At 48.9% G+C, this 27,777-nt stretch overlaps 1 protein-coding gene across 1 annotated transcript in view; it reads right to left on the bottom strand.

Annotated features, from left to right (window-relative positions):
• The window catches only part of LOC120922736 (importin-13-like), a gene marked incomplete at its 3' end in the record, with an annotated part of 54,608 nt that overhangs the window by 6,924 nt on the left and 19,907 nt on the right, over nt 1-27,777 (bottom strand). Inside the window, exons 3-7 of the mRNA XM_040334776.1 lie at nt 14,574-14,714; nt 10,806-10,947; nt 8,605-8,771; nt 829-949; nt 388-535 (exon numbers count right to left, since the gene is read on the bottom strand). Coding sequence (XP_040190710.1) covers nt 388-535; nt 829-949; nt 8,605-8,771; nt 10,806-10,947; nt 14,574-14,714 — 719 coding nt within the window. The remainder of the gene's footprint in view (nt 1-387; nt 536-828; nt 950-8,604; nt 8,772-10,805; nt 10,948-14,573; nt 14,715-27,777) is intronic.

Below are 27,777 nucleotides of genomic sequence, written 5' to 3'. Positions count from 1 at the left end.
CACAGTGAGGCAAAGTGAGGCACAGTGAGGCATGCAGATGGACACCCTAGGCTTATACTTAATACGTTTTCCCATTTTTTTGTGGTAAAATTAGGTGTCTCGGCTTATATTCAGGTCGGCTTATACGGTATTTATAAAAGAAAACAAAGCCTTACAATCACTTTAAGCTTTGGAAATAAAACCTGGAAGCTGATTGGTTTCTATGCACAGCTGCTCCTGATTTTGCACTCTCCAGTGTTAGTAAATCAGAAGAGCACGGCTTCTCCCCCTGTGGGCAAGGCCTATACTCAGGGGATCTGCTGAATCCACCCAAAAAAATTGTGAAGAGAACAAAAAATAATGTATAAAAAAAAAAAAAACACCTTTTACAAACTTAGCTTTCCTTACCGATAGTAAACATGACTGTGTCTGCGAGCTGCACGTTGTTGATGTTGATCCGAGGGATGAGGCCGATGAGCCCCGGGACGACGTCCGAATAGTTGACATCCACGGTCTCTGCGATGGACTGGAAGCCATACAACAAAGCTTCTGTGTGCTGGAGGAGGAGGAGAGAACAGATCCATTGTTACTAATGCTGTGTATACACGGGACCGGACACCGGATCCAACACTCGCTCTTTCTATTCATATCTAATGCAGAACCCCCCTCACGATCTTAATCCAGCATTTTCACGATTTTATTTAAACAGTGTAGAGCCATTTTCTGCTCATAGCCGTCAGGTGGTACCCTTGTCGGAAGCCCTGGATTGGTGACCTTTCTAATCCTTGTTAACAAGAAAACACCATCAGCACCCAGAGAAATATCTTTTCCTGATGTCCAAAAACCTACCTGCCAGGATGTGGGTTGGTCTGAAGAGGTCAGGAGGCGTCCGAGTTTTTCATACAAGTTACTGAGCAGCTCAGAACCCAGCATCTCATAGACATACATGAGGGTGTCAGAGATGTCAACTCTGTAAGAGAAAGATACAGGAGGGGGTTATTCACATGCCGGGTGAGGGTGAAACGTGCCATGGGTTTATGAAATGCTCGGAGTAATCCACATTCAGAGACCAGTCACCCATTGGCCGAACACATCTGCAAATCTTATGTTACATTTATAGATAAGCAACAGTGAGAACTTCCATGTAATATGATGTGACGGTGACTTGTCGTTAAGGTTCCCCTATCGAGATGGTTCCTGTAAGGACTGCGCAGGCGCAATCCTTGCCGACGGAAATCTCCGAACCTCGGCCGGCATCCAGGCTCATTCCTTAAAGCGGGGGTTCACCCTAAAAAAAAAAAAAAAATTCTACCATGTCATCCAGCATACTAGCGTGAGCTACAGTATGCCTTTATTTTATTTTTTTCCGCCGTACTCACAGTTTAATCCCAAAATGAAGTTTCAGACTCCCCGCGAGGAATGGGCGTTCCTATGCAGAGGGGAACATGATTGACGGCCGGCTATGGCGCGTCACGCTTCCCGAAAATAGACGAAATAGGACTTGGCTCTTCTCGCCGTATAGCGGCGTGAAGAGCCGAGTCCTACTCTGTCTATTTTCGGGAAGCGTGACGCGCCATAGCCGGCCGTCAATCATGTTCCCCTCTGCATAGGAACGCCCATTCCTCGCGGGGAGTCTGAAACGTAACTACGGGATTAAACTGTGAGTACGGCGCAAAAATAAATAAATAAAGGCATACTGTAGCTCACGCTAGTATGCTGGATAAGATGGTAGAAACGTGTTATTTAGGGTGAACCACCGCTTTAACATCCCCGTGGATTGGAGAATGTTAAAAAAAGAGCCAGAAGGCCGAGCGGAGCGAGGACGTGAGGCCGACTGGCCACTTTCCTCAAATTCAACGCCGCCCTGGATGCCGGCCGAGGTTCGATTTCCATCAGCAAGGATTGCGCCTGCGCAGTCCTTACAGGAACCATCTCGATAGCCGGAACCATATCGGCAGATCAACGGCTCCACCACCAGAAGTATTCATGACGGAAAATATTTGGAAGAACCCTCAATATAATCCGTAGCAATTTAAGCTATCTTGAATAGAACTGTTTTAGCAAGTGAAAATAAGACACTCATTGGTTTCTATAAACAAGAACACATCCTCAAGCGCAATGACGTTTCCCGCCGGGCCTATAGCAGAACGATGGCCGGGCGGGTGCTTTATTGTTTCTGACTGGACATTATAGGACGTCCTTCTGAATGGGCCGCCCAGTGCGGCGATCCGTTGTGAGGCATGTCGCTCAGACACACCGCATCACCGATCTTGGTAAAAAGCTTCTTCTTCACCATGGGATCAGCTGTGTCCAATCACAGCTGATCACAGTGCAAATGGGGAGTGCCGGTATTTGGCCTTCCTTTCCTCACACTGACAGCGCATGGGGAGAGAAGAGCCGATAATCGGTGTAACGGAATGGCCCGTGATACCCAGAGACTTCTGATGGATGCGGGGTACTCCTGTGCCAGCTTCACCAATGACTCTTGGGTCTAGGGTCATCCTATGTCCAATAGGGGCATAGGATGACTGAGAACTGATATCTCGGATTACATGAGATGGGACAATAATGATAATTCATGTATTGCAGGATATCTTGAAATATTACAAGTGGTTTATTCTGACCCCAACAGGTCAATAGGACAGCGACTCATTTAAGGTGGTAATTATGTACACGAGCCTTGCCTGGCCTCTACAGACCTTTTCATTGTGTGATGCCAATTAGCACTGTTTTGTGTGAAAATACTATTGATGATCATATGTGATGTGACTTGGCACCCTCTAAAAGGTCAGACGTCTGACTCATGTTTATTAAAGGAATGTGGATTATGTAGCAGGTGGGAATAGCTTATGGCGGAGTCAGAAAGTCTGTCCAAGATGCGGATTGAGAGGGACTCGTTAGCACCCCTTTGTGTGATGTTGTGGGTGGAGTGTGTCATTGTCCCTGTGATTACTGCAGCATGCTTTTTAGTTGTTAACTGTATAAAAAGCCTGAAGTTTACCATTAAAGTGTCATTCGTTTTGGAACCAGAGACAAGCTGTGTGGGTCTCGTTTCTGGGGAAAATCCAATGGGTCCTGTCTGCTGGATTGTTGGAGTGTCAGATAAGATGTCTTGGGTTGGTGGAATGGAATATCGTAAACGGTGTTAACCCCTCACCGTTACAAGCGGTTTTCCTCACAGGGTAAATCTTCCCCAATCGGTAATGCCCGTCAGTGTCCACAAGTGATGCCAAACCATTGCCATCAGGGCTGCCTGTCCGAGCCCACCGGGAATGCCTGTCCGAGCCCACCGGGAATGCCTGAAGGAGCCCACCGGGAATGCCTGAAGGAGCCCACCGGGAATGCCTGAAGGAGCCCACCGGGAATGCCTGAAGGAGCCCACCGGGAATGCCTGAAGGAGCCCACCGGGAATGCCTGAAGGAGCCCACCGGGAATGCCTGACGGAGCCCACCGGGAATGCCTGTCGGAGCCCATCGGGAATGCCTGTCGGAGCCCATCGGGAATGCCTGTCGGAGCCCATCGGGAATGCCTGTCGGAGCCCATCAGTGCCTCCTCACCAGTGCTGCCCCGTCAGTGCAGCCTCATCAGCACACATTAGCAATGGCACCTCCCCCTTGACCAGTGCCCCCATAGCAAGCCCCTTGCTATGGGGGCACTGGTGTGTGCGCTTGCTCCTGAACCCTGTTCAATGAGTCTATAAGACACACATATCCACGACTTGGCCCTGCCCCCAGCTCTCTCCTCATTGGCTTACTGGCTGTGACTGAGAACAATGGGAGCCAATAGCTCTAGCTGCTGTCTCAGCCAATGAGGAGAGGGAGTCCCAGGACAGCTGAGGCTCTCGTGTACAACGCTGGATCAAAAGGGAGTTCAGGTGAGTATTCGGGGGGGGGGGCTGTGGGGGAAGCAGCGCACTGAAGGTTTTTTACTTTCATGCAAAGAATTCACCTTCAGCCTGTACAATCACTTTAAGAAAGAAAAGCAGGTCCTATGGCCAATGTACCTTGTTCAATGTACGGTAGGTATCTCACGCCTCACAAAAGGGGTCCTGCATTGCTCCAAAGTAATGTACCTCTGATCAAGATCCACTGTGTGCTGGTTATATACTGTATACTCTTCCTTATAATATTACTGGTCTCCAGCTGGTAGATGGTACAACACCCACGTAATTTCCTGCCATTGCCAGGAATGTGTGCAATGGAAATATTATATGTGACAAGTATTGCTCAATAACAGGGAGCCATGAGAAGGGTCTTCCTTCCCCTCCATGCGTACACAGATTCCTCCATGACAAGAAGAACACTGCACTCCTCCAGGTTATAAATTATGGAGCTCAGACCTGTGTAACCAGGGATGTAGATTTTTTTGGGGGGGGAAGGTGGGTTCAGTCCTGAGAGATGTGCCTCCACCACTGTCCAGCAACAGTCCTGGGAGATGTGCCTCCACCACTGTCCAGCAACAGTCCTGGGAGATGTGCCCTCACCATACCACCACTGCCCAGCAACAGTCCTGGGAGATGTGCCTCTACCACTGTCCAGTAACAGTCCTGAGAGATGTGCCTCCACCATGTCACCACTGCCCAGCAACAGTCCTGAGAGATGTGCCTCCACCATGTCACCACTGCCCAGCAACAGTCCTGAGAGATGTGCCTCCACCATGTCACCACTGCCCAGCAACAGTCCTGAGAGATGTGCCTCCACCATACCACCACTGCCCAGCAACAGTCCTGGGAGATGTGCCTCTACCACTGTCCAGTAACAGTCCTGAGAGATGTGCCTCCACCATGTCACCACTGCCCAGCAACAGTCCTGAGAGATGTGCCTCCACCATGTCACCACTGCCCAGCAACAGTCCTGAGAGATGTGCCTCCACCATGTCACCACTGTCCAGTAACAGTCCTGAGAGATGTGCCTCCACCATGTCACCACTGCCCAGCAACAGTCCTGAGAGATGTGCCTCCACCATGTCACCACTGCCCAGCAACAGTCCTGAGAGATGTGCCTCCACCATGTCACCACTGCCCAGCAACAGTCCTGAGAGATGTGCCTCCACCATGTCACCACTGCCCAGCAACAGTCCTGAGAGATGTGCCTCCACCATATCACCACTGTCCAGTAACAATCCTGAGAGATGTGCCTCCACCATAGCACCACTGTCCAGCAACAGTACTGGGAGATGTGCCTCCACCATGTCACCACTGCCCAGCAACAGTCCTGGGAGATGTGCCTCCACATTGTCATCACTGCCCAGTAACAATCCTGAGAGATGTGCCTCCACCGTGTCACCACTGCCCAGCAACAGTCCTGAGAGATGTGCCTCCACCATGTCACCACTGCCCAGCAACAGTCCTGAGAGATGTGCCTCCACCATGTCACCACTGCCCAGCAACAGTCCTGAGAGATGTGCCTCCACCATATCACCACTGCCCAGCAACAGTCCTGGGAGATGTGCCTCCACCATACCACCACTGTCCAGCAACAATCCTGGGAGATGTGCCTCCACCATACCACCACTGTCCAGCAACAGTCCTGGGAGATGTGCCTCCACCATACCACCACTGTCCAGCAACAGTCCTGGGAGATGTCCCTCCACCATATCACCACTGTCCAGCAACAGTCCTGGGAGATGTGCCTCCACCATACCACCACTGTCCAGCAACAGTCCTGGGAGATGTGCCTCCACCATATCACCACTGTCCAGTAACAGTCCTGAGAGATGTGCCTCCACTATACCACCACTGTCCAGCAACAGTCCTGGGAGATGTGCCTCCACCATACCACCACTGCCCAGCAACAGTCCTGGAAGATGTGCCTCCACCATACCACCACTGTCCAGCAACAGTCCTGGGAGATGTGCCTCCACCATACCACCACTGTCCAGCAACAGTCCTGAGAGATGTGCCTCCACCATACCACCACTGTCCAGCAACAGTCCTGAGAGTTGTGCCTCCACCATACCACCACTGTCCAGTAACAGTGCTGAGAGATGTGCCCCCACCATGTCACCACTGCCCAGCAACAGTCCTGAGAGATGTGCCTCCACCATATCACCACTGCCCAGCAACAGTCCTGAGAGATGTGCCTCCACCATGTCACCACTGCCCAGCAACAGTGCTGAGAGATGTGCCTCCACCATGTCACCACTGCCCAGCAACAGTCCTGAGAGATGTGCCTCCACCATGTCACCACTGCCCAGCAACAGTCCTGAGAGATGTGCCTCCACCATATCACCACTGTCCAGTAACAATCCTGAGAGATGTGCCTCCACCATAGCACCACTGTCCAGCAACAGTACTGGGAGATGTGCCTCCACCATGTCACCACTGCCCAGCAACAGTCCTGGGAGATGTGCCTCCACCATGTCACCACTGCCCAGCAACAGTCCTGGGAGATGTGCCTCCACCATGTCACCACTGCCCAGCAACAGTCCTGAGAGATGTGCCTCCACCATATCACCACTGTCCAGTAACAATCCTGAGAGATGTGCCTCCACCATAGCACCACTGTCCAGCAACAGTACTGGGAGATGTGCCTCCACCATGTCACCACTGCCCAGCAACAGTCCTGGGAGATGTGCCTCCACCATATCATCACTGTCCAGCAACAGTCCTGGAAGATGTGCCTCCACCATATCACCACTGTCCAGTAACAGTCCTGGGAGATGTGCCTCCACCATAGCACCACTGTCCAGCAACAGTCCTGGGAGATGTGCCTCCACCATACCACCACTGTCCAGCAACAGTCCTGGGAGATGTGCCTCCACCATATCACCACTGTCCAGTAACAGTCCTGGGAGATGTGCCTCCACCATACCACCACTGTCCAGCAACAGTCCTGGGAGATGTGCCTCCACCATACCACCACTGTCCAGCAACAGTCCTGGGAGATGTGCCTCCACCATACCACCACTGTCCAGCGAGTGGATGGAGATCACATGACACACTTTTCTCTTTCCCATCATCCCCTCTTTCATGGATGTCACCCAGCCAGTCACTGTTACCTGGCAAAAATGTACTCATCTCTTCTACATTGTAAAAATAGATAAAGCTAGTTGAAGACAAAAGTTGAAGTCATTATGTTAATTATTTTTTTTTTTTTTTTTATATCTAAAAATGGTTTAGTTATCAAAACCCTTTGTACTTAAAATGGTTCTAAGGTCTAAAGTTTTTTTTACCTACATTCATATTCTACATTACTGGAAGAAATGTTTGGCTACCTTTTCTACCCCCCCTAAACACCTACCTGTCTCCTGTGATCATAGGTTTTGAGGAGAGAGCGGGGGGGGGGGGGGGGGGGCCTGGCTACGCCATGCTGTGTGTGCATCTATGGATGCACACAGCCCGGCTCAGGAGCACACCCACACAGGTGCCTTCATACATATGGGTTACTTTGGGGTACCCACAGGAAGAAGATGCAGAAAGCACTGGTGGGGGGGACTGCTAAAGAAGAGGTAAGGGACTGCTCTGTGTGATGTTGTTGCATAGAGCAGGTAAGTAAAAAAAACTTTTTTGAAGAAGAAGAAAAAGAAAGAAGAAAGAAGGAAGAAGAAAGAAGGAAGAAGAAAGAAGGAGGGAAGAAGAAAGGAAGAAGAAAGGAAGAAGAAGGAAGAAGAAGGAAGAAGAAGGAACGAACGAGAAGCAAGAAGTAAGAAGTAATCTTTAGTATCCTTTTAACTGCATACACTGCAATGGCATGTGTTTCCAGCTGCTGATTCCTGGATGCTTTAGATCAGGGATATGCAATTAGCGGACCTCCAGCTGTTGCAAAACTACAAGTCCCATCATGCCTCTGACTCTGGGTGTCATGCTTTTGGCTGTTAGAGTCTTGCTATGTCTCATGGGAATCGTAGTTCTGCAATTGCTGGAGGTCCGCTAATTGCATATCTCCGCTTTAGAGGAAAGCTCGGACCCCCTTAACCCCCCTCCGTATCTACGCCCCAGATTGTGACAACACCAGAAACAACAATACAAATTATGATGCTCAACCATTTAGGTTGAGGGAAATCACTTCAATTATTTAGGTGTTCATTCTAAAGTCTTTGAAAGATTATGATTTCCGATATCGAATGTCTTTTGTCTCTCTTTTATTCTAAGGCCCCTTTTCCACTGGGGCGGTGGGGGCATCGGCTTTAAAGCGCCGCTATTTTTAGCGGCACTTTACCGTCAATTTTGCGGCGCTATTCAGCCACTAGCGGGGTGTTTTTACCTCCCGCTAGCGGCCGAAAAAGGGTTAAAACCACCGCAAAGCACCTCTGCAGCAGCACTTTGCTGGCGGTATGGCCGCTGTGCCCATTAATTTCAATGGGCAGGAGCAGTGGAGGAACAGTGTACACACCGCTCCTTCAACGCTCCAAAGATGCAGCTAGCAGGATTTTTTTTACCATCCTGCTAGCACACCGCTCCAGTGGAGAAAGCCCCTCGGGGCTTTCACATTGGAGAGACAGCAGCGGCTGTTTCAGGTCACTTTGCAGGCGCTATTTTTAGTGTTAGAACGGCTGCAAAGTGACCCAGTGTGAAAGGGGTCTAAAGGCCCCGCTATTCCTATTAACAGTATTACATGTGCACAGATATGACAATAAAAACACTTTAAAATAAAAACCATCATCATCTTTATATTATCTCAGTACCTGTAGATTCGGAATTGTTCCTTCTCATCGGAGGACCAGGACGCATACTCGTCGTCAGCGGGGAACTGCGCCTTCTGCAACAACACGTCCACCAGCTGGAAATAGACCGGCCTATACACCTGAAGATACACCGTCTGCTTCTCCGACTCAAAAGACAAGATATCATCCTGTGGGGGGAGAGGAGGAAAGACTGAGAACGGCCCATGTGATGGACTGGGCTTAGACCTGTGAGGTGCTGGAATATATGAAGTCAGGTGGCAGTGGTCTCTTTCCTGGTGGGACCCCTGGGGATTCGGATTTTATGGACTTTTACTAGTATAAAAGAAAGGAGTTCCAAGCTGTAGGGATTGCTCCAGGTATAATATTTGTCAGAATAAAAGGGGTGTATCAAAAGAATGATAGACAACGCGTTTCAGGGATTATGTACAAATCCTCCTTCACCAAAGATCCCTTAGTAAAAAAAAAGGAATACCCTAAAAGCTTGCCAAGGTAAGTTGGCTGCCAGGCAACCCAAGTAATCCACCAACTACAGCTTTTAAAAAGTAAAAAAGACAAAACTAACAATACTAAACGAATGGACTCCCAATTTCTAACCTCCGATGGGCGGAGTGAAATGTGTTGGGGGTGTGTCCTGGCTGGAGGCCAGGCTGAGGTGGTCACTTACACATTTATCTCAAGGACAGCATTGATGTGCGGCTCCAGGGAGTCCTTTCTTTACCTCAACAAATAATAATGGAAATTTGTGCCTAACCCTCGAAACGCATTGAGAAAAGGCTGCGATACATATGGACACGGGAGGAGCCAGCGATACTTATGGACACGGGAGGAGCCAGCGATACTTATGGACACGGGAGGAGCCTGCCATACTTATGGACACGGGAGGAGCCTGCGATACTTATGGACACGGGAGGAGCCTGCGATACTTATGGACACGGGAGGAGCCTGCGATACTTATGGACACCGGAGGAGCCTGTGATACTTATGGACATGGGGAGGAGCCTGCGATACTTATGGACACGGGAGGAGCCTGCGATACTTATGGACACCGGAGGAGCCTGTGATACTTATGGACATGGGGAGGAGCCTGCGATACTTATGGACACGGGAGGAGCCTGCGATACTTATGGACACGGGAGGAGCCTGCGATACTTATGGACACCGGAGGAGCCTGCGATACTTATGGACATGGGGAGGAGCCTGCGATACTTATGGACACGGGGAGGAGCCTGCGATACTTATGGACATGGGACGAGCCTGCGATACTTATGGACACGGGACGAGCCTGCGATACTTATGCACACGGGAGGAGCCTGTGATACTTATGCACACGGGAGGAGCCTGCGATACTTATGCACACGGGAGGAGCCTGCGATACTTATGCACACGGGAGGAGCCTGCGATACTTATGCACACGGGAGGAGCCTGCGATACTTATGGACACGGGAGGAGCCTGCGATACTTATGGACACGGGAGGAGCCTGTGATACTTATGCACACGGGAGGAGCCTGCGATACTTATGCACACGGGAGGAGCCTGCGATACTTATGCACACGGGAGGAGCCTGCGATACTTATGCACACGGGAGGAGCCTGCGATACTTATGCACACGGGAGGAGCCTGCGATACTTATGCACACGGGAGGAGCCTGCGATACTTATGCACACGGGAGGAGCCTGCGATACTTATGGACATCGGGAGGAGCCTGCGATACTTATGGACATAGGGAGGAGCCTGTGATACTTATGGACATGGGGAGGAGCCTGCGATACTTATGGACATCGGGAGGAGCCTGTGATACTTATGGACACGGGACGAGCCTGTGATACTTATGGACACGGGACGAGCCTGCGATACTTATGGACACGGGAGGAGCCTGCGATACTTATGGACACTGTATTTTTTCCTTTTTTATTTTTAATTTGCAAAGATTTCAAACAAACTTCTCTCACGTTGTCATTATGGGGGATTTTTTGCAGAATTTTGAGGACATAATGAATTAAATGAATTTGGGAATAAGGCCGTAACACAACAAAATGTGGAAAAAGTGAAGCACTGTGAATACTTTCCGGATGCACTGTAAGGGAAGTTCACAGATCCAAAAAAAGTTATCTAGAAGCCCCACTGACTGAGCTGAGGGATGAGGATGAGGATGAGGATGACGATGATGAGGACAATGACACAATGAAGAAAGCGTACAAACCTGCAGCGTGTACCAGAAGGTCAGTGTCAGGGAACTGGTGGTTTCGTTGACTGGATAATGACCCGGAATACCAGTGCAGAACATGATCATATTAACCAGCGCCAGAAAACTTTGCCAGTGATCCACCTGATCCAAGAGAGCCCTGTGATAGGAGGACAAAGAGAGAAGAGTGAGGATTGTGCGCTCCGTAGCGGATACAATGATATCTGTGACTGATGAAGACACATTGTAGCTTTTTGAAGAAACTCAGACTGACCAATAAGGGACAATAGAAGTTGAATTGGAAGATCGTAACAAAAGAATATGTGATTTGCTGCGGGTCACATGAACAGTTCTCATTGGTGGCGAGCTTTATATTCCGAATTAATAGGTAGATTCAGAAAGAGTTAGGCAGACTTATCAGTAGATAAGCCGGCCTAACTCAGAATCTACGCCGACTTATGTTAAAGCGTATGCTCAAACAGAGATACGCTTAAACATATCTTAGATACAACGGCTTGCGCCGTCCTATCTTAGATTGCAATATTTTGGATGGCCGCTAGGTGGCGCTTCCATTGCGGTCGGTGTAGAATATGTAAATGAGGAGATACGCCGATTCACGAATGGTACGCCCGGCCGACGCAGTACTTTTACGCCGTTTACGTAAGAGATAGGCCGCGTAAAGTTAGAGCTAGGCCCTAGTGGAACAGTAATGTCAAGTATGGCCGCCGTTACCGCGTCGAAATTTGAATTTTTTTTTACGTTGTTTGCGCAAGTCGTCCGTGAATCGGGATTTACGTAGTTTACGTCCACGTCAAAATCAATAGGCCCGTACGGCGTACTTTGCCGCAATGCACACTGGGAAATGTAGGCGCCCGGCGCATGCGCAGTTAAGAAAAAAAAAAGGTGAAAAACGTAAGATCAAGCCTTATTAACATAAAACACGCCCCTCCCCTACACACATTTGAATTCGGCGCCCTTACGCCCGCCCGCTTTAGGCTATGCCACCGTAACATAGCAGGCAAGTACATTGTGAATCATGTACTTGCCTAGCTAACTTACGGCGGCGTAGCCTAAACACGCTAAGCTACGCCGCAAGTTTAGGCATACGTACGTGAATCTACCTATCAATGAATATCGGCTCCAATAGATACATTTACTGGCATAGAACACTCACCTTAATTTTAAGAGGGAAGTTTCAGGAAAAATACTTTGAAGCAAAATAAGGATCAGTGCCCATTAATGCAGCCTGATCAGTCCCCATCTGCAACCTCACTACTGCCCATCATTGTAGTCTGATCAGTGCCCATCTGCAGCCTCTCCATTGCCCATCAATGCAGCCTGATCAGTGCCCATCTGCAACGTTGCCATTGCCCAGCCTCTCCATTGCCCATCAATGCAGCCTGATCAGTGCCCATCTGCAACGTTGCCATTGCCAATGCAGTTTGATCAGTCCTCATCTGCAGCCTCACTATTGCCCATCAATGTAGCCTGATCAGTGCCAATCTGCAACGTTACCGTTGCCCACCAATGCAGCCTGATCAGTGTCCATCTGCAGCCTGATCAGTGCCCATCATTGCCACCTAAGTGCCCATCTGCAGCTTTGACATTGCCCATCATTGCAGTCTGATCAGCGCCCATCTGCAGCCTCTCCATTGCCCATCTGCAATGTTACCATTGCCCATCAATGCAGCCTGATCAGTGCCCATCATTGCCACCTGATAAGTGCCCATCTGCAGCTTTGACATTGCCCATCATTGCAGCCCGATTAGTGCCCACCTGCAACCTCGCCATTGCCGGATTACACTGAGGGATCTCCTGTTTACTTGGCGCTTAGTCACACACAGTCCCACCTCCTGGACAGCTCCTATAATAGACAGGACACCTGTCCAATGCCGTAACATGCGACGTCAATGCTATGAGCTGCCCGGGAAGCAGGACTGTGTGTGACTGAGCGCAGAGCAAAGAGGAGATCCCGGCTATGTGTAATCCGGCGGCGCTCGCCACTCCCCCCCCCCCCCTTCTCGAAGCAGCCAGGTAAATATCGGCATACAAGACGCACCCATGATCTGCCCTTTATTTTCAGGGGGGGGGGGGGAGTGCGTGTTATACGCCAACAAATACGGTAACTGCTTCCCATCCGTGTTATTGTAAAATGATGGACGGGTGGGAACAGAGGCGGCTCTAGGCTTTGTGAGGCCTTAGGCAAAGCTTGACATGGGGGCCCCATTCATGTCCATGATGGGAAAAATAATTCAAGGACAAGAGCCTCTTCCCCACAACCCTGGCCGGTGGTTGTGGGGGTCTGTGGGCAGGGGGGCTTGTCGGAATCTGGAAGCCCCCTTTTAACAAGGCGGCCCCCAGATCCTGCTCTTTAATAACGAAGGGGCGGAGCCACCCAGTGATGTCACCTGGTGGACCCGCCCCTTGTGAGGTCATTGACTGAGAGCTTGCTGGGTCATGGACGTCACAAGGGGTGGTGTCCCCGATATTCACTGGTTGTTAGGGACACTTGCGACCCCGCTCCCGAGTCAGGGCTCTTAATGCTGCCTGAGCACAGCAGCGTTAACCACTTAAGCCCCGGACCAATATGCAGCCTAAAGACCCAAGGTGTTTTTACAGTTCGGGACTGCGTCGCTTTAACAGACAATTGCGCGGTCGTGCGACGTGGCTCCCAAACAAAATTGGCGTCCTTTTTTCCCCACAAATAGAGCTTTCTTTTGGTGGTATTTGCGGTTTTTATTTTTTGCGCTATAAACAAAAATAGAGCGACAATTGTGAAAAAAATTCAATATTTTTTACTTTTTGCTATAATAAATATCCCCCAAAAACATATATAAAAACATTTTTTTTCCTCAGTTTAGGCCGATACGTATTCTTCGACCTATTTTTAGTAAAAAAAAAAAATCGCAATAAGCGTTTATCGATTGGTTTGCGCAAAATTTATAGCGTTTACAAAATAGGGGATAGTTTTATTGCATTTTTATTAATTTTTTATTTTTTTACTACTAATGGCGGCGATCAGCGATTTTTTTCGTGACTGCGACATTTTGGCGGACACTTCGGACAATTTTGACACATTTTTGGGACCATTGTAATTTTCAAAGCAAAAAATGCATTTAAATTGCATTCTTTATTGTGAAAATGACAGTTGCAGTTTGGGAGTTAACCACAGGTGGCGCTGTAAGAGTTAGGGTTCACCTAGTGTGTGTTTACAACTGTAGGGGGGTGTGGCTGTAGGACTGACGTCATCGATTGTGTCTCCCCTATAAAGGGGATGACACGATCGATGCGCCGCCATAGTGAAGCACGGGGAAGCCGTGTTTACATACGGCTCTCCCCGTTCTTCAGCTCCGGGGAGCGATCGCGACGGAGCGGCTATAAACAAATAGCCGCGCCGTGGTCCCGGATCGCTCCTGGAGCGAACCCGACCGCCGCATGTAGCGGGGGGGGGGGGGGGTCCCGATCGGACCCCCCACCCGCTAATAGGCAAGGACGTACATTAACGCCCATGTGCCTGTACGTGCCATATTGTGGACGTACATTTACATGCGGAGGTCGGGAAGTGGTTAAGGTCCCCTATCCCTCAAAACTGGGGTAATGCATTTGGCAAGATAGGTGGCTGTGAAGCCCTTGTGAGTGCAAGGCCTTAGGCGACCGCCTAATTTGCCTAATTGTAGAGCCGCCTCTGGGTGGGAACCCTATTTGCTCTTGATCGGTGTTGTGTGTGATGCTCACGTCAACCCGTCCCGGAGTCTGTGGTTTGCGGATTGGGAACCCCCTACGTACCGCGAATGGTTCTCTCCGAGTGCAACTATAACTCGGCAGATGCCGTGCGAGGTCTCGATGTCGCCGTTCTGCACGGCTTGCTGTAGTTGTTCCTGAAGGCCGAGCGCCTGGGGGATGAGCTTCAGCAGCGTGTTGACGTACCTGGAAAAAAAGGAAACAGCGAGAAATATTACACAGAGGGATCCAATTAGGATTGTCCCGATACCACTTTTTTAGGACTGAGTACAAGTACCGATACTTTTTTTCATGTACTCGCCGATACCGAATACCGATACTTTTTTTTTAAATGTGTCCCCAAATGCAGCCATGTCCCCCCACAAATGCAGCCATGTCCCCCCCCCCCATATGCAGCCATGTCCCCCCCCCATATGCAGCCATGTCCCCCCCCCATATGCAGTCATGTCTCCCCCCATATCCCCCCCCATATCCAGCCATGTCCCCCCCCATATATGCGGCCATGTCCCCCCCCATATATGCAGCCATGTCCCCCCATATGCAGCCATGTCCCCCCCCCCATATCCAGCCATGTCCCCCCCATATATGCAGCCATGTCCCCCCCATATATGCAGCCATGTCCCCCTTACCTACATGCTGCCGCGCCGCTGCTTGGTTAATACAGGCGGGGAACATTACAGCTTTCATTTGAATAGCTGTAGTGTTTCGCGCCACACTGTGTATAGACACTCCCCCTTGCTCGGGATTGGACAGTTCACCCGAGCAAGGGGGAGTGTCTATACGCGGCGCGAAAGACTCCAGCTATTCAAATGAAAGCTGTAATGTTCCCCCCCGCGTATTAACCAAGCGGCGGCGGCAGCGGGGATGCGGCGTAGCGGCGGCGGCGGGGGGGGGGGGGGATGAGGCATCGGGGGCATTTGCGGGAGTACAAGTAATCCCGCAAATACTCGGAATCGGTTCCGATACCGATACAAGTATCGGTATCGGGACAACCCTAGATCCAATCATCACTGAAAGAGTTAAACATTTAAATCGATCGTAACTCAGCAGATCCGGATCCATCTATGAACCTGAAGAAGTTTTCCTCCCCATGGTTCATGTGTCAGTCATGATAGGACGGTCACAGATAGAGCGCCCACCCCCCCCCCCCCCCTCCAATGATGGTCTAGAGCAGGGGGGAGGCGACCCGGGAGAGATGGAGAACCGCAACATGGAGGAGACCAAAAGATCACCATGGGGCGGCACAATTTTTAGTTTAACCACTTAAGACCCGGACCTTTAGGCAGCTAAAGGATCCGGACAGTTTTAGCGATTCCGCATTGCGTCGCTTTAACTGACATTTGCGCGGTCGTGCGACGTGGCTCCCAAACAAAATTGGCGTCCTTTTTTTCCCACAAATAGAGCTTTCTTTTGGTGGTATTTGATCACCTCCGCGGTTTTTATTTTTTGCGCTATAAACAAAAATAGAGCGAGAACTTTGAAAAAAAATGCAATATTTTTTACTTTTTGCTATAATAAATATCCCCCAAATATACATATATAAAGAAATGTTTTTTTTTTCTCAGTTTAGGCCGACACGTATTCTTCTACCTATTTTTGGTAAAAAAATAAATAAAATCGCAATAAGCGTTTATTGATTGGTTTGCGCAAAATTTATAGCGTTTACAAAATAGGGGATAGTTTTATGGCATTATTATAATTTTTTTTTTTTTTTTTTAACTACTAATGGCGGCGATCAGCGATTTTTTTCGTGACTGCGACATTATGGCGGACACTTCGGACAATTTTAACACATTTTTGGAACCATTGTCATTTTCACAGCAAAAAATGCATTTAAATTGCATTGTTTATTGTGAAAATGACAATTGCAGTTTGGGAGTTAACCACTAGGGGGCGCTGAAGGGGTTAAGTGTGACCTCATCTGTGTTTCTAACTGTAGGGGGGGCGGGGCTGGACGTGTGACATCATTAATCATGTTTCTCTATATTAGGGAACAGATGATCAATGACGGCGCCACAGTGAAGAACGAGGAAGGTGTGTTTACACACAGCTCTCCCTGTTCTTCAGCTCCGGGGACCGATCATGGTACTCCAGTGGCGATCGGGTCCCGCGGAGCTTCGGACCGGGTAGCGGGCGCGTACCCGCGACCCAAGACTGGGCACTTAAAGAGGACGTACCTGTACGTGCTTGTGCCCAGCCGTGCCATTCTGCCGACGTATATGTGCAGGAGGCGGTCCTTAAGCGGGTAAAGTAGCGCTAAGGCTTAAACACTTTTTACCAGAATGCATTCCTTGTATGAAGGTAGAAAATGTTTCAGCATCGGTATCCCGAGCAGAGGAGGATCGGGGCCGCTCTGTGCAAGGGAATAGGACATGTTTGTTGTTTTAAAAAAAATAAAAAAATTACCGTTGCAACCACTTTAAGGAGATCTCCTAGCAAGGACCCAGATATAAAGTAATGCAGGTTTGAAGAGTGCAGGGGTCAGCAGTATGAAGCGCAGAGGTCAGTAAAAAGGGATGCAGAGGACAGAAGTAATGCAGAGGTCAGTTGCAAGTAATGCAGAGCGCAGAGGACAGTAGTAATGCATGGGTCAGTAGCAAGTAATGCAGGGGTCAGTAGCAAGTAATGCACAATGTAGAGGCCAGTAGTAATGCAGAATGCAGGGGTCAGTAGTAATGCAGAATGCAGGGGTTAGTAGTAAGCAATGCAGAGGACAGTAGTAAGTAATGCAGAATGTAGAGGCCAGTAGTAATGCAGAATGCAGGGGTCAGTAGTAATGCAGAATGCAGGGGTTAGTAGTAAGCAATGCAGAGGTCAGTAGTAAGTAATGCAGAGCGCAGAGGACAGTAGTAATGCAGGGGTCAGTAGCAGGTAATGCAGCATGCAGGGGTCAGTAGCAAGTAATGCACAATGTAGAGGTCATCAGTAACGCAGAATGCAGGGGTTAGTAGTAAGCAATGCAGAGGTCAGTTGCAAGTAACGCAGAGGACAGTAGTAATGCAGGGGTCAGTAGCAAGTAATGCAGAATGCATGGGTCAGTAGCAAGTAATGCAGAGGACAGTAGTAAGTAATGCAGAGCGCAGAGGACAGTAGTAATGCAGGGGTCAGTAGCAGGTAATGCAGAATGCAGGGGTCAGTAGTAAGTAATGCACAATGTAGAGGCCAGTAGTAATGCAGAATGCAGGGGTCAGTAGTAATGCAGAATGCAGGGGTTAGTTGTAAGCAATGCAGAGGACAGTAGTAAGTAATGCAGAATGTAGAGGTCAGTAGTAACGCAGAATGCAGGGGCCATAGTAAGTAATGCAGAGGTCAGTAGTAATGTAGAATGCAGGGGTTAGTAGTAAGTAATGCAGAGGTCAGTAGTAATGTAGAATGCAGGGGTTAGTAGTAAGTAATGCAGAGGTCAGTAGTAATGTAGAATGCAGGGGTTAGTAGTAAGCAATGCAGAGGTCAGTAGCAAGTAATGCAGAGCGCAGAGGACAGTAGTAATGCAGGGGTCAGTAGCAGGTAATGCAGAATGCAGGGGTCAGTAGTAACGCAGAATGCAGGGGTTAGTAGTAAGCAATGCAGAGGTCAGTTGCAAGTAACGCAGAGGACAGTAGTAATGCAGGGGTCAGTAGCAAGTAATGCAGAGCGCAGAGGACAGTAGTAATGCAGGGGTCCGTAGCAGGTAATGCAGAATGCAGGGGTCAGTAGCAAGTAATGCACAATGTAGAGGTCAGTAGTAACGCAAAATGCAGGGGTTAGTAGTAAGCAATGCAGAGGTCAGTTGCAAGTAATGCAGAGCGCAGAGGACAGTAGTAATGAAGGGGGTCAGTAGCAAGTAATGCAGAATGCATGGGTCAGTATGCAAGTAATGCAGAGGTCAGTATGCAAGTAATGCACAATGTAGAGGTTAGTAGTAACGACGATCCGTTGCACCCCTAGAGATGACCAATATACGACTAAAACTAAAATGCCATTTTAGTCAAAAGACTAATGCCCTGTACACACGATAGGATTTTCCGTCAAAAAAAGTTGGGATGTGAGCTGTTGGTTGGATATTCCGGCCATGTGTAATTGAGGCCGCGTCTTTGCAGCCTTCACAGAAGGAAGCTTAGGCCTGCAGAAGGCCGCAAAGCCGCGGCCTCAATTACCAGTTGGCCGGCTTTGCGGCCTTCTGCAGGCCTAAGCTTCCTTCTGTAATCTGGCGCCATCTTGTGGTGGCTGTTGGCATTACAAGTAGTTACATTACAAGTAGCAAAACAGCAGTTCTAATGTGTTTTTTTCACTGCCATCTCGTTCCCATTTTTTTTTTATCTTGTGAAAGATAATGTTACGCCGAGTAAATTGATACCCAACATGTCACGCTTCAAAATTCCGTCCGCTCGTGGAATGGCGACAAACTTTTACCCTTTAACCACTTAAGGACCGCCTCCTGCACATATACGTCGGCAGAATGGCATGGCTGGGCTTGTCCTCTTTAAGTGCCCAGCCGTGGACACGGTCCGAAGCTCCGTAAACGCGGGACCCGATCGCCGCTGGAGTCCCGCGATCGGTCCCCGGAGCTGAAGAACGGGGAGAGGTGAGTGTAAACACAGCTTTCCCGTTCTTCACTGTGGCGCCGTCATCGATCGTGTGTTCCCTTATATAGGGAATCACAATCAATGACGTCACACGTCCAGCCCCGCCCCCCTACAGTTAGAAACACAAATGAGGTCCTACATAACCCCTTCAGCGCCCCCTAGTGGTTAACTCCCAAACTGCAATTGTCATTTTCACAGTAATCAGTGCATTTTTATAGCACTGATCGCAGTGAAAATGACAATGGTCCCAAAAATGTGTCAAAATTGTCCGAAGTGTCCGCCATAATGTCGCAGTCACGAAAAAAAACGCTGATCGCCGCCATTACTAGTAAAAAAAAAAAAATAATAATAAAAATGCAATAAAACTATCCCCTATTTTGTAAACACTATACATTTTGCGTAAACCAATCGATAAACGCATATTGCGATTTTTTTTACCAAAAATAGGTAGAAGAATACGTATCGGCCTAAACTGAGGGAAGAAAAAAATGTTTTTATATATTTTGAGGATATTTATTACAGCAAAAAGTAAAAAATATTGAATTTTTTTCAAAATTGTCTCTATTTTTGTTTATAACGCAAAAAATAAAAACCGCAGAGGTGATCAAATACCACCAAAAGAAAGCTCTCTTTGTGGGAAAAAAAGGACGCCAATTTTGTTTGGGAGCCGCGTCGCGCGACCGCGCAATTGTCAGTTAAAGCGACGCAGTGCCGAATCGCAAAAACTGGCCGGCTCCTTTAGCTGCCTAAAGGTCCGGGGCTGAAGTGGTTAAAATCTCCATAGGCGACGTTTAAAAAAAAATCTACAGGTTACACGATTTGAGTTACAGAGGTCTAGGGCTAGAATTATTGCTCTCGCTCTACCAATCGCAGCGATACCTCACATGTGTGGTCTGAATACCATTTACATATGCGGGCGCTACTCACGTATGCGTTCGCTTCTGCGCGCGAGCTCGGCGGGACGGGGTTTGCGTTTTTTGGCTCCCAACTTTTTTTAGCTGGCTCCTAGATTCCAAGCAAAATTTGTCAAATTTGACAAATGATTTTAGTAGACTAAAACAAAAACAATTGCAGAAGACTAAAACCTTGTGTGTGCATCTATATGAAACGATCCAGCCGCCGCCCCCCCCCCCCCTCATATGGTATATTCCGGGAACAGTTTGGAATATTTTCCCTCGTCCTTTCCCTGACCTTGCTGTAAATTGCGTTTGGTATTCTCAAGCTATAGCTAGCCGAGCGTTCATGCGCACAATTCTCCCATCATCCCCTGTTCTGGCATCCGAGGAAAGGGATGCAGCAAAGCCCTGCAATGACACCATCAGAGGTCGGCCTTCATTTATCCAGCAGTGAACAGGTTAACCCAAAGCTGCTTTCTCCAGACGGGGATTGGTTGGGGGGGGGGGGGATGGGATGCAGCAACTGAGCTGCACAATTAAGTTTCCTTATTGTAGATGGTGTGAACACGAGTGAGGAGGTAAGGAAGAGCAGAGGAGGCGATAAATGGTTGCCAAGCAACTGGGAGGTCGGGCAACCAATCAGGAGGCGTTTGGCGGTGGGTATCAGTTCTCAGGGAGGGTGGATGCGTATTGCTGGATGATAGGCAGAGATGATAGGCAGAGAGCTGCACACCCCCCCCCCCCCCAATCTTCAAAACGAGCAGCGCTAATAGTCAAGACGGGAAAATAGGGAAGGTGGGGGGGGGCAATATGTGCGCCGACAGGAGGGTATCCCAGCGGGCGTCCAATATGAAGAGATGGATGGTGATCTACGACAAGCGCAGAGTGTCCTGCGAGAACATTAACACTAAGCTGAGCCGTCAGCATTTCCCACGATGGTGATAATGGAAGGGAAAGCCGATGAATGATGTATGGCGAGCCGGCGAGGAAACGTCCTAATGGCTTCTGGAGGTTGTAGAATTTATGAATTGGGAGGGAAGCCAATCACAAGTAATCAATCAGAGACCAAGTTTCCAATACAATTCTTACAACCCCGCCCCCCTCCACATTCAGGAACAATACGGCCCTTTATATAAAGACCATCACACTTTTCTCAATGAGGAAGTCACTTCTATCCTTACTGATGAACACCGGATTCCCAACCGTCCGCCAAACCCGGGACTGACAATACCCGCCAATCAATTTCCACTCCACGCTCTCACACCTGTAGGCTCGGGGGGTTCACAAGTACATCTAAACCTAGTCTTAGGGCTCGTTCATACATGGGGTGGGGGGGCCGCAGATGTTCACAATCGGATGGGAACCTCAGCTGGATGGGAAGCAGAGAGGATGGAGTAGAGCGAAGAAAGAGGAGAGGATGGAGTAGAGCGAAGAAAGAGGAGAGGATGGAGTAGACTGAAGAAAGAGGAGAGGATGGAGTAGACTGAAGAAAGAGGAGAGGATGGAGTAGACTAAAGAAAGAGGAGAGGATGGAGTAGACTGAAGAAAGAGGAGAGGATGGAGTAGACTGAAGAAAGAGGAGAGGATGGAGTAGAGCGAAGAAAGAGGAGAGGATGGAGTAGAGCGAAGAAAGAGGAGAGGATGGAGTAGAGCGAAAAAAGAGGAGAGGATGGAGTAGAGCGAAGAAAGAGGAGAGGATGGTGTAGACTGAAGAAAGAGGAGAGGATGGAGTAGACTGAAGAAAGAGGAGAGGATGGAGTAGACTGAAGAAAGAGAAGAGGATGGAGTAGAGCGAAGAAAGAGGAGAGGATGGAGTAGAGCGAAGAAAGAGGAGAGGATGGTGTAGACTGAAGAAAGAGGAGAGGATGGAGTAGACTGAAGAAAGAGGAGAGGATGGAGTAGACTGAAGAAAGAGAAGAGGATGGAGTAGAGCGAAGAAAGAGGAGAGGATGGAGTAGAGCGAAAAAAGAGGAGAGGATGGAGTAGAGCGAAAAAAGAGGAGAGGATGGAGTAGAGCGAAGAAAGAGGAGAGGATGGAGTAGAGCGAAGAAAGAGGAGAGGATGGAGTAGAGCCAAGAAAGAGGAGAGGATGGAGTAGAGCGAAGAAAGAGGAGAGGATGGAGTAGAGCAAAGAAAGAGGAGAGGATGGAGTAGACTGAAGAAAGAGGAGAGGATGGAGTAGAGCAAAGAAAGAGGAGAGGATGGAGCAGAGCGAAGAAAGAGGAGAGGATGGAGTAGAGCGAAGAAAGAGGAGAGGATGGAGTAGAGCCAAGAAAGAGGAGAGGATGGAGTAGAGCGAAGAAAGAGGAGAGGATGGAGTAGAGCGAAGAAAGAGGAGAGGATGGAGTAGAGCGAAGAAAGAGGAGAGGATAGAGTAGACTGAAGAAAGAGGAGAGGATGGAGTAGAGCGAAGAAAGAGGAGAGGATGGAGTAGACTGAAGAAAGAGGAGAGGATGGAGTAGAGCCAAGAAAGAGGAGAGGATGGAGTAGACTGAAGAAAGAGGAGAGGATGGAGTAGACTCAAGAAAGAGGAGAGGATGGAGTAGAGCGAAGAAAGAGGAGAGGATGGAGTAGACTGAAGAAAGAGGAGAGGATGGAGAAGAGCGAAGAAAGAGGAGAGGATGGAGTAGAGCGAAGAAAGAGGAGAGGATGGAGTAGACTGAAGAAAGAGGAGAGGATGGAGTAGAGCGAAGAAAGAGGAGAGGATGGAGTAGAGCCAAGAAAGAGGAGAGGATGGAGTAGAGCGAAGAAAGAGGAGAGGATGGAGTAGACTGAAGAAAGAGGAGAGGATGGAGTCGAGCGAAGAAAGAGGAGAGGATGGAGTAGAGCGAAGAAAGAGGAGAGGATGGAGTAGAGCCAAGAAAGAGGAGAGGATGGAGTAGAGCCAAGAAAGAGGAGAGGATGGAGTAGAGCCAAGAAAGAGGAGAGGATGGAGTAGAGCCAAGAAAGAGGAGAGGATGGAGTAGAGCGAAGAAAGAGGAGAGGATGGAGTAGACTGAAGAAAGAGGAGAGGATGGAGAAGAGCGAAGAAAGAGGAGAGGATGGAGAAGAGCGAAGAAAGAGGAGAGGATGGAGAAGAGCGAAGAAAGAGGAGAGGATGGAGTAGAGTGAAGAAAGAGGAGAGGATGGAGAAGAGCGAAGAAAGAGGAGAGGATGGAGTAGAGCGAAGAAAGAGGAGAGGATGGAGTAGACTGAAGAAAGAGGAGAGGATGGAGTAGACTGAAGAAAGAGGAGAGGATGGAGTAGAGTGAAGAAAGAGGAGAGGATGGAGTAGACTGAAGAAAGAGGAGAGGATGGAGTAGACTGAAGAAAGAGGAGAGGATGGAGAAGACTGAAGAAAGAGGAGAGGATGGAGTAGAGCGAAGAAAGAGGAGAGGATGGAGTAGAGTGAAGAAAGAGGAGAGGATGGAGTAGAGACAAGAAAGAGGAGAGGATGGAGTAGAGTGAAGAAAGAGGAGAGGATGGAGGAGAGGATGGAGTAGAGCGAAGAAAGAGGAGAGGATGGAAAAGAGGAGAGGATGGAGAAGACTGAAGAAAGAGGAGAGGATGGAGTAGACTGAAGAAAGAGGAGAGGATGGAGTAGACTGAAGAAAGAGGAGAGGATGGAGTAGAGTGAAGAAAGAGGAGAGGATGGAGTAGAGTGAAGAAAGAGGAGAGGATGGAGTAGACTGAAGAAAGAGGAGAGGATGGAGTAGACTGAAGAAAGAGGAGAGGATGGAGTAGACTGAAGAAAGAGGAGAGGATGGAGTAGACTGAAGAAAGAGGAGAGGATGGAGTAGACTGAAGAAAGAGGAGAGGATGGAGTAGACTGAAGAAAGAGGAGAGGATGGAGTAGACTGAAGAAAGAGGAGAGGATGGAGTAGACTGAAGAAAGAGGAGAGGATGGAGTAGACTGAAGAAAGAGGAGAGGATGGAGTAGAGCGAAGAAAGAGGAGAGGATGGAGTAGAGCGAAGAAAGAGGAGAGGATGGAGTAAAGTGAAGAAAGAGGAGAGGATGGAGTAGAGCGAAGAAAGAGGAGAGGATGGAGTAGAGTGAAGAAAGAGGAGAGGATGGAGTAGAGCGAAGAAAGAGGAGAGGATGGAGTAGACTGAAGAAAGAGGAGAGGATGGAGTAGACTGAAGAAAGAGGAGAGGATGGAGTAGAGTGAAGAAAGAGGAGAGGATGGAGTAGAGCGAAGAAAGAGGAGAGGATGGAGTAGACTGAAGAAAGAGGAGAGGATGGAGTAGACTGAAGAAAGAGGAGAGGATGGAGTAGACTGAAGAAAGAGGAGAGGATGGAGTAGAGCGAAGAAAGAGGAGAGGATGGAGTAGAGCCAAGAAAGAGGAGAGGATGGAGTAGAGCGAAGAAAGAGGAGAGGATGGAGTAGAGCAAAGAAAGAGGAGAGGATGGAGTAGACTGAAGAAAGAGGAGAGGATGGAGTAGAGCAAAGAAAGAGGAGAGGATGGAGCAGAGCGAAGAAAGAGGAGAGGATGGAGTAGAGCGAAGAAAGAGGAGAGGATGGAGTAGAGCAAAGAAAGAGGAGAGGATGGAGCAGAGCGAAGAAAGAGGAGAGGATGGAGTAGAGCGAAGAAAGAGGAGAGGATGGAGTAGAGCCAAGAAAGAGGAGAGGATGGAGTAGAGCGAAGAAAGAGGAGAGGATGGAGTAGAGCGAAGAAAGAGGAGAGGATGGAGTAGAGCGAAGAAAGAGGAGAGGATGGAGTAGACTGAAGAAAGAGGAGAGGATGGAGTAGAGCGAAGAAAGAGGAGAGGATGGAGTAGACTGAAGAAAGAGGAGAGGATGGAGTAGAGCCAAGAAAGAGGAGAGGATGGAGTAGACTGAAGAAAGAGGAGAGGATGGAGTAGACTCAAGAAAGAGGAGAGGATGGAGTAGAGCGAAGAAAGAGGAGAGGATGGAGTAGACTGAAGAAAGAGGAGAGGATGGAGAAGAGCGAAGAAAGAGGAGAGGATGGAGTAGAGCGAAGAAAGAGGAGAGGATGGAGTAGACTGAAGAAAGAGGAGAGGATGGAGTAGAGCCAAGAAAGAGGAGAGGATGGAGTAGAGCGAAGAAAGAGGAGAGGATGGAGTAGACTGAAGAAAGAGGAGAGGATGGAGTCGAGCGAAGAAAGAGGAGAGGATGGAGTAGAGCGAAGAAAGAGGAGAGGATGGAGTAGAGCCAAGAAAGAGGAGAGGATGGAGTAGAGCCAAGAAAGAGGAGAGGATGGAGTAGAGCCAAGAAAGAGGAGAGGATGGAGTAGAGCGAAGAAAGAGGAGAGGATAGAGTAGACTGAAGAAAGAGGAGAGGATGGAGTAGAGCGAAGAAAGAGGAGAGGATGGAGTAGACTGAAGAAAGAGGAGAGGATGGAGTAGAGCGAAGAAAGAGGAGAGGATGGAGTAGAGCGAAGAAAGAGGAGAGGATGGAGTAGACTGAAGAAAGAGGAGAGGATGGAGAAGAGCGAAGAAAGAGGAGAGGATGGAGAAGAGCGAAGAAAGAGGAGAGGATGAGAAGAGCGAAGAAGAGGAGAGGATGGAGTAGAGTGAAGAAAGAGGAGAGGATGGAGAAGAGCGAAGAAAGAGGAGAGGATGGAGTAGAGCGAAGAAAGAGGAGAGGATGGAGTAGACTGAAGAAAGAGGAGAGGATGGAGTAGACTGAAGAAAGAGGAGAGGATGGAGTAGACTGAAGAAAGAGGAGGGATGGAGTAGAGTGAAGAAAGAGGAGAGGATGGAGTAGACTGAAGAAAGAGGAGAGGATGGAGTAGACTGAAGAAAGAGGAGAGGATGGAGTAGACTGAAGAAAGAGGAGAGGATGGAGTAGACTGAAGAAAGAGGAGAGGATGGAGTAGACTGAAGAAAGAGGAGAGGATGGAGTAGAGCGAAGAAAGAGGAGAGGATGGAGTAGAGTGAAGAAAGAGGAGAGGATGGAGTAGAGACAAGAAAGAGGAGAGGATGGAGTAGAGTGAAGAAAGAGGAGAGGATGGAGGAGAGGATGGAGTAGAGCGAAGAAAGAGGAGAGGATGGAAAAGAGGAGAGGATGGAGAAGACTGAAGAAAGAGGAGAGGATGGAGTAGACTGAAGAAAGAGGAGAGGATGGAGTAGACTGAAGAAAGAGGAGAGGATGGAGTAGAGTGAAGAAAGAGGAGAGGATGGAGTAGAGTGAAGAAAGAGGAGAGGATGGAGTAGACTGAAGAAAGAGGAGAGGATGGAGTAGACTGAAGAAAGAGGAGAGGATGGAGTAGACTGAAGAAAGAGGAGAGGATGGAGTAGACTGAAGAAAGAGGAGAGGATGGAGTAGACTGAAGAAAGAGGAGAGGATGGAGTAGACTGAAGAAAGAGGAGAGGATGGAGTAGACTGAAGAAAGAGGAGAGGATGGAGTAGACTGAAGAAAGAGGAGAGGATGGAGTAGAGCGAAGAAAGAGGAGAGGATGGAGAAGAGCGAAGAAAGAGGAGAGGATGGAGTAGAGCGAAGAAAGAGGAGAGGATGGAGTAGAGCGAAGAAAGAGGAGAGGATGGAGTAGAGTGAAGAAAGAGGAGAGGATGGAGTAGAGCGAAGAAAGAGGAGAGGATGGAGTAGACTGAAGAAAGAGGAGAGGATGGAGTAGAGTGAAGAAAGAGGAGAGGATGGAGTAGAGTGAAGAAAGAGGAGAGGATGGAGTAGAGCGAAGAAAGAGGAGAGGATGGAGTAGACTGAAGAAAGAGGAGAGGATGGAGTAGACTGAAGAAAGAGGAGAGGATGGAGTAGACTGAAGAAAGAGGAGAGGATGGAGTAGAGCGAAGAAAGAGGAGAGGATGGAGTAGAGCGAAGAAAGAGGAGAGGATGGAGTAGAGCGAAGAAAGAGGAGAGGATGGAGTAGAGCAAAGAAAGAGGAGAGGATGGAGTAGACTGAAGAAAGAGGAGAGGATGGAGTAGAGCAAAGAAAGAGGAGAGGATGGAGCAGAGCGAAGAAAGAGGAGAGGATGGAGTAGAGCGAAGAAAGAGGAGAGGATGGAGTAGAGCCAAGAAAGAGGAGAGGATGGAGTAGAGCGAAGAAAGAGGAGAGGATGGAGTAGAGCGAAGAAAGAGGAGAGGATGGAGTAGAGCGAAGAAAGAGGAGAGGATAGAGTAGACTGAAGAAAGAGGAGAGGATGGAGTAGAGCGAAGAAAGAGGAGAGGATGGAGTAGACTGAAGAAAGAGGAGAGGATGGAGTAGAGCCAAGAAAGAGGAGAGGATGGAGTAGACTGAAGAAAGAGGAGAGGATGGAGTAGACTGAAGAAAGAGGAGAGGATGGAGTAGACTCAAGAAAGAGGAGAGGATGGAGTAGAGCGAAGAAAGAGGAGAGGATGGAGTAGACTGAAGAAAGAGGAGAGGATGGAGAAGAGCGAAGAAAGAGGAGAGGATGGAGTAGAGCGAAGAAAGAGGAGAGGATGGAGTAGACTGAAGAAAGAGGAGAGGATGGAGTAGAGCCAAGAAAGAGGAGAGGATGGAGTAGAGCGAAGAAAGAGGAGAGGATGGAGTAGACTGAAGAAAGAGGAGAGGATGGAGTCGAGCGAAGAAAGAGGAGAGGATGGAGTAGAGCGAAGAAAGAGGAGAGGATGGAGTAGAGCCAAGAAAGAGGAGAGGATGGAGTAGAGCCAAGAAAGAGGAGAGGATGGAGTAGAGCCAAGAAAGAGGAGAGGATGGAGTAGAGCCAAGAAAGAGGAGAGGATGGAGTAGACTGAAGAAAGAGGAGAGGATGGAGTAGAGCGAAGAAAGAGGAGAGGATGGAGTAGAGCGAAGAAAGAGGAGAGGATGGAGTAGACTGAAGAAAGAGGAGAGGATGGAGAAGAGCGAAG

Source organism: Rana temporaria, unplaced genomic scaffold (genome assembly GCF_905171775.1).
Source record: "Rana temporaria unplaced genomic scaffold, aRanTem1.1, whole genome shotgun sequence".
In the NCBI taxonomy this organism is placed as follows: Eukaryota; Metazoa; Chordata; class Amphibia; order Anura; family Ranidae; genus Rana; species Rana temporaria.
Note: the sequence above shows the minus strand (reverse complement) of the source record. Positions and strands in the feature narration are given on the sequence as shown.